At 41.9% G+C, this 14,782-nt stretch overlaps 1 protein-coding gene across 2 annotated transcripts in view; it reads right to left on the minus strand.

Annotated features, from left to right (window-relative positions):
- Positions 1 to 14,782, minus strand: part of DOCK1 (dedicator of cytokinesis 1) — a 522,200-nt gene that overhangs the window by 83,388 nt on the left and 424,030 nt on the right. For both annotated transcript variants that reach the window (XM_058298144.1, XM_058298143.1), the window contains exons 33-35: positions 14,470 to 14,618; positions 3,496 to 3,581; positions 3,153 to 3,309 (exon numbers count right to left, since the gene is read on the minus strand). In XM_058298144.1, coding sequence (XP_058154127.1) covers positions 3,153 to 3,309; positions 3,496 to 3,581; positions 14,470 to 14,618 — 392 coding nt within the window. The remainder of the gene's footprint in view (positions 1 to 3,152; positions 3,310 to 3,495; positions 3,582 to 14,469; positions 14,619 to 14,782) is intronic.

The following is a 14,782-nucleotide window of genomic DNA, read 5'->3' on the forward strand; positions in this document are numbered from 1 at the left end:
TGCTTTTGATGTAAAGTATAAGAAATAATTGCCTAACACAAGATCTTGAAATTGCTTCCCTATGTATTCTTCTAGGATAGTTTTGGTGTTTATATTTAGGTCTTTGGTACTTTTTTTTTAAAGAGTAACCAGGGAATGAACTTGGGACCTTGTACATAGGAAGCAGGCATTCAAACACTTGAACTACATCTGTTCCCCTCTGATACATTTTTAATTTTTATATGTGACGTGAGGTAGGGGTTCACTTCCATTCTTTTGCATTTGGATATCCTAGCACTATTTGGATATCATAGCACTATTTGGAGAGGGGACTATTCTTCCTCCACTGACACCCTTGTCAAAAATCCATTGGTCAAAGATGTGAGCGTTTACTTCTGAACTTTCAATTCAATTACATTGGTCTATATGACTATCTATATGCCAGTATCACACTTTTTTGATTATTGTAGTTTTGAAATAAATTTTTAAAATCAGGAAGTATGAGTCCTCCAAATTTGTTCCTTTTCAGAACAGTTTAGGTCTGTGGGGCCCCTTGTACTTCCATATGAATTTGATGATTTGCTTTTCCATTTCTGCAAAGAAAACTGTTGGAATTGTGATTATGAGTGCATTGAATCTATAAATCACTGAGGGTAGAATTGACAACTTAACAATTCTTAGTCTTCCAATCCATGAATACAGACTACCCTTCCATTTATTTAGGTCTTCTTTGATGATTTTAAGCAATGTTTAGTAGTCTTCTGTGTATAGGTCTTTACATCCTTGGTTAGATTTATTCCTAGATATTTTAGTTGCTATTATAAGTGGAATTAAAAAAAAAAATTCCTCTTCAGATTATTACCAGTATGATAGAAACGCTACTGATTTTTACACGATGATCTTGTATACTGCCACTTTGCTGAATTTACTTATTAGCTCTAGTAGTTTCCTGTGAATTTTTAAGGATTTCCTATCTTCTAGTTCTTGTCTTCTGCAATTAGGGAAAGTTTTACATCTTCCTTTCCAATCTGGATAACTTTTATTTCTTTTTCTTGCCTACTCGCTCTGGCTAGAACTTCTAGTACAATGTTGACTAACAGAGGTGACAGTGAGCATCTTTTATCTTGTTTCTGTTAGGAGAAAATGTTCCAGTATTTCACCATTCAATATGATGTTAGCTTTGGATTTTACATATATGCCTTTTATCATGGTGAGGAAGTTTCCTTCTGTTCTTAGTTTTCTACATGTTTTTATTGAGAAGTGATGCTAGAGTCTTTCAAATGCCTTTCAGACATCAATTGAGGTTGGCATATGTTTCTTTTCCTTTCCTTCTATTAACATGGTATATTACATTAATTTGTGATTTCTTCTTTGTCTCATTGATTGTTTACATATGCATTAATTTCCACATTTTTATGATTATTCCAGTTCTCCCTTCTGTTTAGTTCTAGCTTCATTCTACTGTGGTTGGAGAAGAAACATTGCATGGTTTCAATATTTTTGAATTTATCGAGACTTGTTTTGTGACATAACATATGGTCAATCCTGGAGAATGATCCATGTGCACTACAGAAGCATATGTATTTGCTGTTATTGGGTGAGGTGTTCTATAGATGTTTGTTAGGTATAGTTGGTTTATATTATCATTCAAGTCTTCTATTTTCTTATTGATCATCTGTCCAGACGTTCTACCTATTATTAAAACTGATATATAGAAATTTCCTACCATAAATGTAGACCCAACTATTTCTCCCTTCAAATCTTTGAATATTTGCTTCATATATTTTGGGGCTCTGATGTTAGGTACATCCATATTTATAATTGTCATGTCTTCTTATTGAATTGGCCCTTTATCAGTATATAGTGACCTTTTTGTGTCCTTTATAATAGTTTTTGACTTACAGTTTATTTATTTTACATTAGTATAGCTACCCTACCTCTCTTTTAGTTGCTATTTATATGGTATTAATATATTTTTTAATCCCTTCATTTTCAACTTAATTGCTTTTTTGAATTTAAAGTCTCTTGTAAACATAATATAGTTAGGTCATGCTTTTTAAATCCATTCTGTCAATCTCTGTCTTTTTACTGGAGAGTTAAATCCATTTACATTTAAAGTAACTACTGATAAGGTAAAACTTCTGCCATTTTGCTATTTAGTCTTTGCAAGTCTTATACCTTTTTTTGTTCTTTAATTCTCCCATTAATGGCTACTTTCATATTTATTTGACTTTTGTAGTGTACCATTGAGTCCCTTCTCATTTCTTCTACATAAATATTTCATTTATTTTGTGGCTACCATGGGGCTTAAATTTAACCTTTACCAGAGATCATTACTCCCTATATAATAGACTTTCTCCCCCTCCTGAGAGCTCTACTGTACATCTTAAAACTGGTAATTCTTTGTCCCAGGCTGGTTTGACTTAATTGTTTCTTACAGTGCTTTAGTTGTCTGCAAGTTGAGTCTGTTTGCAAGTTCTGGGCAAGTTCTGGGAGGTATAGCCAGAGAAGAGTTCCCTGGTTCAGTCTTTCAGGCTGCCCAGGGCAGAATGATGCAAACAGTTGCCCAAGACCCTTAAGATATACATTCACACATATTTATATTTTGAAGGAAAAGAAAACTTGTACAGAAAATTTTTATCATTAGCCAAAACATGCTGGCAAGCCATAGAATGGAGGGGCTGAGAATGCTCACAAGATTTCTGCTAAGAATTTCCTCATGGCAAGGCTCTGATTACTGATGCTAAAATGGAGTGGAAAATAAAGATAATCTCTTTTATTTATCTTTTTAATCCAAACCTCTCCAGTGACTCTCTTAAGAATAAACTGTCTGAGGAGTTCATTCTTAAGGATGAGGAGTCTGTCATACTCCTCCCAGCGCAAAGGTCTGTGTTTGAGTTTGAAACACCTACAAGTCCACACAAACAATGGATTGGGAAGTGAGGGCTAATCAGGATGCGAAAACAGTCAGAGGGAAGAAAATATTACAGACCTGTTTTGAATAGATCTGCAAGCAGCTCTTTATAGTTCCTTCTCTATAACAGATGAGGAAACAAGCAAAAGAAGCTGCACTCTTTCATGAAAAGCCTTGCGGTTGACTGTCATAGGCTTTTGAACTTTTTGGTTCACCTTCTGGCTTGTTGTGATGATTGAAAAATGAACTTTCCACTCACCAGCACATTGACAGTACAGCTCATGCGGTTTTCTTTGTTTTCATCATGCATGATTGTTCTGTAATCCAAAAGTCTTTCCATCAAGCGCACGACCAGTTTCACAAAAGTTTCGCCTGTTTTGGCAAGGTATTTATGTTTCCTGCAGTGCTCCAGGAGGCTGAAAAATAATTATACACACCTTGTTAATCACACTCAGAAAAAGAAACTCAACTGAGGTGCAATTTAAAATATTTTCCATTATTAACACATTTTAATTATTTCTGGGTTACAAAGTTCATTGTAGTCTAATTACAGTCTCTCTGTCTATATTCTGACATAAATCCCACTGTTAATCAACACTTACATTTTATCAAATAACACTTTGTACTGTTCATCTCCTCTGCCTCCTTCCACTTCATGATCCAGCTTGGTGATGATCTCATTTTCAAACTATAATTAAACAGAGGAAGCATAAATAATCAGCATGGCGGATATTTCATTTTGTGACTTGAGTGTCAATAGTACATAAATCAGTGAAAGATCATCATCAGATGGTTACCCACTGCTTCTGAAGTCTGGCTTCATTTAAGAGATGCCATCCTCAAACCCCCAGAGGTTTCTGATCATTCCCTGCTGCAGGGGAATCTTTCATTTCCCTTCCATGGTTAATAGAGCCTAAACATGTATATTCTGATAGCAGAGAATCAGAGAAAGACAAGGAAACCTTAGGAAACAAAAATCAAGGAGCAAGAAATATGAAAAATGTCACAAACTTCATCTCTGAGAACAAGTACCATCTAAAATAGCTCATTGGTTCATGGAGACGAACAGATGGTTTTATACTTGCCAAAGAAGAGTTCTCTGCAAACTGAAAACATCTAAGGGGCCATTTCCCTGCCATTCCTTGATGGATCCTACTAAAATAGCTCATTCTAGTTGAGAAGAGATAAAAGATGAGAAGGGCAGTGTCTCTGAAGGAAGACCAGCAGATGCCTGTAGGTCTCCACGTAGGCCTTTTCTCCCCCACACCAAAGCTCCTGATGGAATTTGGTAGAGCACCAGGGTGGAAAGGGGTCTCAGAACTGACTGAGTCCCTTAGACTCAGGCTTTTAGGAAAAGTCTAAATGCTAAGGAAGGTCAAGGTCCTAGAATGTCATGAACTCACTGGCTGATCAGACTTGAAACAACTACCCTGATAATGAAGGGTCTTTCCCCCCCTTCTTTGTTGCCTGGTTCCCTCCTTAACAGATCCCAGAGGGTACCCCCCCTCCCTCAGTCCTGGGATTCCAGCCAGGCAACAACAGTCCATGCAGAGGGGCTGTGAGCATGGTTTACAGAGATAGTCATGTCTCCAATCTGAACCAAAAGAACATGGGCCAAGGCGGAACTGACAGGAACTAGAGCAGCTTTCAGGGTTCAGAAAGCAAGCACACCATGGCCTGTGAGCAAGGGGCTCTAGGATCACGTTAAGATGGTCACTTTCCCAGAAACACTCCCCAAGTCCCCCCAATATTATTAGGATACCTTTAGAATGTAAGCTATATGAGAGCAAGGATTTTCTTCTCCCCTGTCACCGCTATATCCCTAAGACCTAGAGCAGGGCCTGGCATTGGAGCTCTACTGACACGAAGGGGCTGACATGCACAAAAATTACTGGCTAGCGTCTGTGTTAAAGTGGATGGCGCTGGCGAATGCTTGGTAGTTCAGCAAAGCAGCAGGCTAGCAGGTTACTAGGACATGCCCATTCTCTAGGCTGTGCCGAGTGGGAAGACAGCTCATCCCGGGGGCCATAACAGCTACTTCAGCAAGGACTCAGGACCCCTGTGAAGCAGAAGGTAAGGGGTCTGGCTAGACCCAGGGAGAGGCCTCGATGGGGCCATGTGGCCTGAAGCCACAACTGAACCATGCTGCAGATGAAACAACAGCTTAGAACAGGACTCGAGAGTAGTATATTGATTCTTGTTTGACATCAAGGAGTCCGCAGCATCACAACAGCCCAGACCTGAGCGAACCTCTTCAATTCTCTTCTTGAACTTCTCCATCATTGCTTCCTCCAAATAAACACCCTCTTTTTTATTCTGTTTGGCATAAGGTCAAAGACTTCAGGCACATAGAAAAAGAGATGGTTCTATTGAAGAAGAAAGAATGCCTTGCTTTTTTTTTTTTTTGCCCAAGGTCTCAAGAGAATGACATTTACTGTAAAATATCAATCTTTTGATATAACTCACTAGCACCCTGCTTTTTAAGAGAAGAATTCAGCAAAAGGCCATTCTTTGTGGACTCGAACACAAGGAAGATTGCTTGTTACTAGTCCAAAACTTGTCATTTCAAAGCAACCCCACCTACTAGGTGGTGTCATGATAAGAACTCCAAAGACAAGGCACAGTGGTAAGTTCTGATGTTTCAGAACAAGTAAGTGAGATGCAAAATAAGAGTAAGTTTAATTAAAACAGGTTGTTTAATTCCACCCATGTTTATTGAGTACCTACAATGAGAAAAACATGGAAAATGCAGAAAACATACTTTATACAAATATGTGTAAACACATACAAGAATTTAACATCACTTATCACTAGTCAATCAGAAGGTATTTGAATTTGGGAGTCTACATGAAAATGGCATGGTTTCCCTACTTCCACATAGACTTAGCTGTCACAAATATGGGCATAAGAAAGGAAGCTCTATTTCCTTAAGTAGGCTGTTTATCAAATTTTGACCAATGAATTTATGTTTTTTAAAAAGAGTAGAAGAGTAGATAGGTAAACCAGAAGAACCCAGCTGATTCTAATTTTACTAACCTCCAGTCTATACTATGTAACTGTGACAAAAACCTGGTAACCCCATTCTGTTTATCAGCAAGGATTCAATACCAGAGATCTGCAACTAGCCTCTAATTCCAGAGTCTTTGTTCATTCTTACAAAATGTACTAGAATCAATTTGCTAGTGTGCTTTGAACTGTTATCATAATCAGAATTAAACAACCCTGTCTAAATAAATTGGAGAAAGTACATTTGCTGATAGAGCAGAGCTCGTTTTATAAAAATCATGTTTATTATCTTACTCATAAATGCATACTGTCTGGTAATTTGCAACAGGGTTCTCTGTCATTAGGATAAATTAGCAAGGGTTTGCTGTGTTGTTCAAAAGGTGGCAGAGGCTCACTCATGTGATAAGCAAGATCGTTTTATTTTCCTTTCTTTTCTGAATCACCAGTATTGCTACAAAAATATCCACAGGGTGTCCAAGTTAAAATATTGAACAGGGAGTTTCTAAGCACCTGATAACCAGCAGCCTTCCAAGAATCTGAAACCTCAGGGGATGCTTAGGAATATAAGGCCCTTAGAGAGGCTGCTGCTAAAGTGTACAGATAGGTGCAAGGGGGATGGACTCCCAGGACCATCAATGTCATTGTTTTTTGTTGTTTCTTTTTCTCCCCTTCTCTTCCCCCTCCCCCCGCCCTGCTGTTTTTGCTGTCTGTATCCAACCTGCTGTTTTTGCCATCTGATCTTCTGTATCTATTTCTCTTTTTGGTGTTTTCTTTTCATTTTTTCTCCTCTAGGATTCACCGGGATTGGATCTTGGCCACCTCTGATGTGGAGAGAGGTTCCCTGTCAATTGCACCACCTCAGTTCCTGGTCTCTGCTGTGCTTCACCTTGACTCTTCCCTTCGTTTCTCTTTTGTTGCATCATCATCTTGTTGTGTGACTCACTTGCACAGGCACTGGCTCACGGCAGGGGCACTCTCACCACGTGGGCACTCAGCTCACCACAGTGCACTGGCTCAACACATGGGCACTGGCTTACCATGCAGGCATGCCTTCTCACCTTCTTTTTTACTGGAAGGCCCCAGGGATCAACCCCAGGTCCTCCCATACGGTAGGCAGAAACCCTATCCCTTGAGCCACATTCGCTTCGCTACGTCACTGTTAATTCATTTAACTTAGATAGGAACCATTGTTCTGTCACTCATTGCCACAGTTGACCATAGATTTTTGGCTCCAATTCAGAGCTCATGGAGCAACAGGTCCTTAGTGGATAATCCAAAGGCAAGGATATTTGATTTAGAATGCATCATTTTTGTTTTGGGTCAGATTAACCACTCTTGCTACAAGGCATTTATAAATGTATAAAAGCAGATCCACATTTTCCAGGCACCCAGGAACACTCTTCCTTGGAAGGGATGTGGGGTTCTGTTGGAGTACAGCAGGAAGCTGGCCCAGGACCAAAAGTCTGTACAGACAATTCACCACATCGATAAAGTGCCTGGAGGTGATCAAGAGCTAAATGAAATCTCAAGTCTGTGAGCACCATCTACTAAGTATGTTAGCAAAGAGTTTCTTTGACCCCTTTATAAATAAACTTTAGCACGCTGTTGCTCTTTGCTCCACAGTGCTCTCCTTTCTCTTGTTTTCCAAGAAAAAATGCTCAGAGGGAGGCAAGGAACCATCAAATTCTCTGCCTTCTCCACCCCTAGGATGAATCTGCCTGGTTCCATGAGAATGCTGAGCAACATGCTTTCTCTTGAAGGGGGAGGTGCATGGAAGAAAGCCACTTGATTGCAACTTGTGGAAAACATGGCCATAAAGAAGGGACTCACGAAGCTTGGCAGTGAGGAGCTGGGGACACCAAACCCCTTGGTGCTCGGTGCTCATACAATGCTATCCTAAAAGATACTGATGGCCTCCTCAAGCCCTCACTCAGCCTTGAACGCCTGGGCTCGGAGACTCAGAGGCACTACTGGGATCATATCTATCGCATTCCTCTTCCCTAACCGCTCTGGAAACGTAATCACACAATTAATCACTAGCACTCCATCCCTCATTTCACTCTTCCATGCCTCCCTCTGTCCATTACGTAGGCAGCTCCCTGACACTGAAGCCCAGAGACTCAAGAGCCCCAGAGTCAGAGCAGCCTGGCCAAGGGCCCGCTCGCCGCCCGGCCACCGCACCGCCCGGTGCCTTCAGACAGGTGTGGCTGCTCCCAGGGCCACGCAGTGCAGCTGCTCCCAGGGCCACGCGACACAGGTGGAGCGACGGTGGGGAGGCAGGCTGGTAGAGGGACTCCCGCGCAGGCCCTCCCAGTGAGACCTGTTTGATCTGCTCCAAGGGGTTCCAGGAGCTGGGTGTGTCTTTACTGGAGGGCTTTGAAGAAGAACAACAAGCAGAACCAGGACCCCTTGTTTCTATGACCTCTCAGACTACTTTGGGTCTGGGATTCAATGAAATAAAAGCCTAATTCATGCACCATATTTACCCTTTAAACATCCAAACAAATAATATTAAGTGTTATTTTGAACACTGAAAACAAACAACTGGAAAAAAAAATCCCAAGGAATTGAAGAATAAAGAAGATAAAATTGCCACCCAACTTATTCACATTCATATTACAGTGCAAAATATATTGGATTTTTTCACCAAATGGCAGAAGCTGCCCAGACTGTCGTCGACTTGGGTTATTCAATTACTTGCGTAAAGTTCCTGGCATGGGCAACAGCGGGAGATTATTCACACAGGAACTCAGAAACGTTGACGACACAAAGATTACTCATGTTCCAATATTGTTACAACAAAGTGGGCATTTCTGGAAGATGTGGATCATTTTACTGACCCTCACGAAGGTAACAGAAAATAGCTCACTGACTGAAAATATTATTTTGCTGTACAGCCTTCTCCATTCCATTTTTATTAATGCTATGTAGCCCACATGGTCATTTGCTGCAATTCTCAGCTGTTAGTTGTGTATTTTCCAAAGGCATACCAAACGGGATTCTCTGAAAAAGACACTGGGAGAGAATTTAAAGAGATGTTTTTTGTTCTTGCTTTTTTTTGAAGCAAAATCCAGCGAGGCTTAGCTTTGGAGTGTTATCCCTCCGGGGGTGAGGGTCACAGTGAGAGAGGGGAAAGGTTAGTAGAAGGCCAGGTGAAGGCTCATTATGTGCTACCATGGGCAGACCTGTCTGTGGGGTGACATAAGGGGCCCTGGGAGGCTGATCCCCCAAAACTCTTCCATGCTGGCTTAGCAGATCTTAGAATCTTCACAAGGAGAATCTCTCCTTTGAATCAAACAGGATTTCCTGAAGTCCGCACTTTAAATGTAAATGTGCTACTCTGGAATGGGGGTGGGGGGAGTGGGAACATGGGACAGGTGACACCACTGCAGGGACGACTTGAGGAGTTGACTAGTTGTTAGGAGACAGAGAGAGGGTGTGACCTTGGGAATGAAAGGCAGGGTTAGAGCATTAGGAGGGGGCAATTTAGGAGAGTGAGTGGAGACCCAGATCATAAAAGACTTGTCGACAGAATCTGGAAGAGGCTGGAAGAATGAGAATGGCCAAGGGAGCTGGCTCACTGGAGCACCCAGAGACCAAGTGGGAGGGTTAGACAAGAGGAGTGGTAGGCTTGAGTGGGTACCCATAACGGCTGCCTGACAGGCCAAAGAAATCACATGGGAGTGTTGAGGGAGGCTGGAGAGTGACCAGAGTGGCCCTGTGGGCCAATGGTCAACGATGTCCTCGCAGGACAGGGCAGGGCCACCCATGAGGGGCCCAGCTACATCAAGTTGAGCTTCTCAGATGTATTCTTGTCTTCCTGCTTTTTGGTGTACCTAAGGCACAAGCATTAAGGAGGAAGAGGAAAAACCCCAAAGCAAGCACCATTCCTCATCATTACACAAACAAGGATGCAGGGGTAGGGATGTGGGGATGGGCAAGAGTGTCCAGATCACACACACAAAAGCTATACAACATTCCCTCTCTTATAACAGCTTCCTTCCGATGAGCCAGAGATACAGCCAGGGTCTGAATACCAGGTCACAGTGTAGTATATTATATTTCAGGGCAGAAGGATTTCTAGAAGATCTCAAGGCCACCTTGTCCCTGTGTGGGCTTCCTATTTTCATATGCTTCTGTCTGGTGCATACTCCTCCATGTCAGATCAGATCAACGGCACTCCTTGGTCTCAGGTCTTTGTACAACATGGCCCCTCAAAAGTGACTTTCGTTTAGCATTAGAGAATCACAGCTGGCGGCCTTTGCAGAGCTTATTCACCACCTGTGACACCTGCCCAGAGCGAAGCGCATCACGCTGACATAAGGCACTGACTACAGTCTTAGAAAGAGTGCCCCAGGTCAGCAGGAAGACATGGCGCATAGGTGGGTAACTCCAGGCCACGCCATCCTACCACTAAGGGGGCTCATTCAGTCCAAGAACTTGGTAATGCCAAGGACATAAACAAGGACACGCCAATTTCTGAAAGAAGTTTCACGCTCTATCTTGCAAAAGTAGAGTCAAGAAAGAAACAGACACTTGGGAAAATGTATGTGAAGAGCATTCTAATGAAATGCCCTCCACTCTGGTTGAAGAACACAAGAGCAGAAACTCTGGAGAAATTTAGAAAAGCCAGTTTATAATACATGCTCTTCAAATACCAGTGGTTTGATACAGTTTTAATCTTGAGTAAAATGGCACAGGAATTTCTTCTGAATCCAGCTGGCCTTCTCTCGACTCCAGTTTGAAGAGTCTAATGCCACATATGTATTTCATGAACAAGAGCATATTAACACCCCATTCTAAAAGACACAGCAACCTTAAAAAAAGCAAGCTACATCATATGCTTGAAACGCTAAAGTTTGGTGAAAACAAAAATCCCTAAAGTCTTCACCTCACTCCATTAGGTTTCCGCATCTGCTATCAAAGTAGAGTCAATTTAAGCCCTTGTTGATGTGACTAATAAGGTTAGATAATTGGGTTTGTGGTGGATTAGTTAAACAGCAGCCAGCCAGCCCATCCTGGGAGCTCCCTGGAATGGAGAGGCAGGCAGGGACCCGTGCACTGGGCTCTGCATGTGGAACAACTCAGTAGCTACTGAGACAAGGAGGAGAGGCATGCCTTGGGCTTCAGAAAGAATGAAGAGAAGAAAGGAGTTAGAGCAGAGCACAGAACAAGTCAATAGACAAATGCTGTGGTCCTGGCAAGGCCTGGACTACAGCAGTAGGGACTGAGAGAAGCAGATGGATCCTGGAGGACCCGAGAAGACTTGACAACGAATTGGCTGTGGAGGCCAAGAGAGTAAGCACATGCCAGGGCAACCTGCACCCATTAAACCAAGTGTCCTGGAGGCTGGCAGAAATGGGATGGTGGAGAAACAGCAAGTTTGGGAAGGGAGATAATGAGCTTTGGGGTGCTCATTCACAAGCCCTCCAACCACTGGTATTCTTCCTGGTAAACTGAGGTATTCCAATAGAAAGGAAAATTGATCTTCTCCCACTTAACGGTAATAGAGTAATATAGCAGAAAGACTTTACAAATTTTCATTTGTCTTCCTTCATTTTAAAAACCTTTGGGTGAGTGGATGTGGTTCAAGTGGTTGAGCACCTGCTTCCCACATGGGAGGTCCCACGTTTGGTTCCCAGTCCTACTAAAAACAAAGAAACAAAAAACCAAACAAACAAAAAAAAAACAACTCAGGGGAGTAGATGTGGCTCAGTGTGGTTGATCACTGGCTTCCCACTTATGAGGTCCTGGGTTCAATGCCTGGCCCCAGTACCACAAAACAAACAAACAAAAAACCATTAAAGGCATAGAGAAATTAAAAAAACAAAAACCTTGGGTGTGTCCTACCACTTGTCTGCAAAAGGTCAAATAAATGTCAACATAAATAAACAAATGGCGAAGCAGCTTCCCATGCTTGGCTGGCCATGGGTTTTTGTGAACCTGTGTCTTCATGTTTGTGTTTTATTTACATACAACAAGGAAGTCAGTTTCAGCTAGTGAAATTGTTTGTAGTTTATGAGATGGAATTAAACGTGCATAACCAAGAGTATTCCTCAAACTGGAAAGAGGTCTGCTACTACTGGGTATATTTTAAGCCACTATCAGGGGTAGAGAATTTAGAATGGAGGAAAAATGGATGTAGCCTTCATAAGCTTTGTGTCATTTACTCGCAAATCCATGGTTCCTGTGAAGGGAGGGACCTCTGTTTAAATTGAAAAAATGAAGCATTTCCTCAGAACATTTTCTTAGGATATTTAAAAGCTATAGTAAGACAGGAATGAGAAAAAAGAATGGGAGGGAGAAGGGAAACAACTCAAAAACTGAACTCTCAGGCATGTCTTCACTCCAGCTGCCCTTGACCTTATTTTGACCCAAAGACCTCTTAAAGCAATGACAAATGGCATAATACATATCTATTTTTTGTTTTGTTATTGTCTTTTTTAAAAAAGATAAATAGATCACACAAAATGTTACATTAAAAAACATACCAGGTTCCCATATACTCCACTCCCCCCCCCGCCGCCCCGCTCCTCCCACACCAGCATCCCCTTTCCAGTAGGGCACATTCGTTGCATGTGGTGAATACACCCTGGAGCACGGCCACACCGCACGGACCACAGTTTGCATCGTAGTTCACACTCTCCCCCAGTCCATCCAGGGGGTTATGGCAGGATATACAATGTCCTGCATCTGTCCCTGCAATATCATTCAGGACAACTCCAAGTCCCGAAAATGCCCAGTATCACACCTCTTCCTCCCTCTTCCTGACCTTAGCAACGCCCGTGGCCACCGTCTCCACATCAGTGATACAATTTCTTCCATTGCTAGAGTCACAACAGTTCTACAGTAGAACACCAGCAAGTCCACTCCAATCCATATTATATTCCTCCAACTTGTGGACCTTGGGATGACAATGTCCACTCCACCTCTAGATCAAGATGGGGCTTAGATCCCACATGGCATAATATATTTTTAAGATTTTTAACCCATTTTCCATGCTAGTGACATTTATCTATGTAGATATATATATTTTACCAGATGTATTGTCCATCTAGGGGAAAAAAGTTAATTCTAATTCTTACTTCTCGTGAGCTGACAGAGGCACTGACCCCATGATTCTAAAGCCAGTGGCAGTGGAATGGCTTGACTCTCATAGCACTGATATAAAGCAATCTGGCAATAATGTCAAAAGTTACAAAAAAATATTTTGAATCAGTAATTGCATTTTTGAGAATGTATATAGGAAAAACTTTCAAAAGAAATTCAAGCTATATTCATGAATATAATCACTGCACATTTATTCATAGAAACTGGGGTTGAATGAATCATGTCCCCCACAAAGACATGCTCAAGTCCTAACCCCCAGGCCTGCGGGTATTTGTTACGAGGCTCTTCAAAGAGCCGACTTAGATGAGGTCTTAGCCCCTCATGACGGAGGTCTTAGAGGCAAAGAAAATTTGGACAGGGAAGGTGAAACCACAGGAGGAGATGGAGAGAGGCAGAGATGGAGTGCCAGCAAGTCAACAACAGAAGGCTACAGACTTGGGAGAAGTCAGAGCATGATGACACCTTGATTTCAGGCTTTTAGCCCCCAAAACTGTGAGATAATAAATTTCTGCTGTTTAAGCCACCCAGTCTTAGGTGTCTATCACGGCAGCCCTGACGGACCAAGACAGGAATGAAAACCTGCCAACAACTTCAGGCTCAACCACCTTACAAACACAAGCTACCACTCAATTCACGTCACCTAGATTTATGTTGTTCTGTTTCCTATTCTCAAAATTCCTGAAAGATGTATGCTGAATGTTTTGTATACTCACTTGAATTACTGTATTTCAACAGAGGTAGTTTCAATTTGGGGGCCCCCCTGCCCTTCAAATTCTCCCCCTGCTTCTTACAAAGCATCATGGCCAAACCACTGGTAGATGAAGGAGAAAGCCAGCATCTGTGTGCGTGAGTGTATGTAGCAGAAGGTGTGCTCTGTCCATAGCTACATAAATAGTGTTCCTATTTTTATGGAATCCAGGGAAGGAGAGAGTGTGTCTTATCAAATATAACATGTTCAGATATTGTCCTTCATGTTATTGCAGTGTGATTTTAGCACTTTATACACACTTTCTTTGAGGTCTTCTCATCAATTCTCATTGCACAGGTTAAGGACCAAGCCACAAACTTAGAAGAATAAAGAGAAAAGACATCAGGCTTCAAAATAACATATCTCTGCAATAAGCAGCCAACCTGAGAGAGTAAAATAACATTTAACTAAACTCTATATGAGTACACATTCCGAGAAAGAGAAAAAAAGAGTCTTTTAGCCAGAGTTTAACATGAAGGCAAATCCAGATAAAAGTAAGTAAATGCTAAAAATTGGGAACAATCCCCTCTAAAGATAAGTTTAAAGAAATTTAAGCTTCTCCAACAAGGAAAGTCAGAGGATTTTCTCTTGTAAGCTGTAGGGACTTATCTTGCCCACACTCAATACATTTAGCTCGCAATGACCTACGTAGGAGTCTCCTTCAAAGCGCCCAGGCTCGCCTGCTCAGGTCACTCGCACATGTGGGCCTTACCATCTGGAAGCTTCGGGTCGAATGGAATTCACACTGCATCATATCAAAGAAGATGGGGATGGTGGCCTTGCGCAGCTCGGTCTCGGGGATCAGCGTCATTTCTAATATGGGCCCGACCATTTCTGGAATAAACTTTATCTTGTGTTGACCTTGGAATGAAGAAATGCATTTTTCAGGATTAGAAAAGGATTCCAAAATGGACTGAAGTGGCAAAAATGAAACAGCACAGGTAATCATGACCTTGACCACTGTGCCCACTCCTCATCCCTAGGCAATGATTTTGATATGGATTTCCAGCCTTTAGGAGAAGTGG

Source organism: Dasypus novemcinctus, chromosome 6, assembly GCF_030445035.2.
Source record: "Dasypus novemcinctus isolate mDasNov1 chromosome 6, mDasNov1.1.hap2, whole genome shotgun sequence".
Lineage (NCBI taxonomy): Eukaryota > Metazoa > Chordata > Mammalia > Cingulata > Dasypodidae > Dasypus > Dasypus novemcinctus.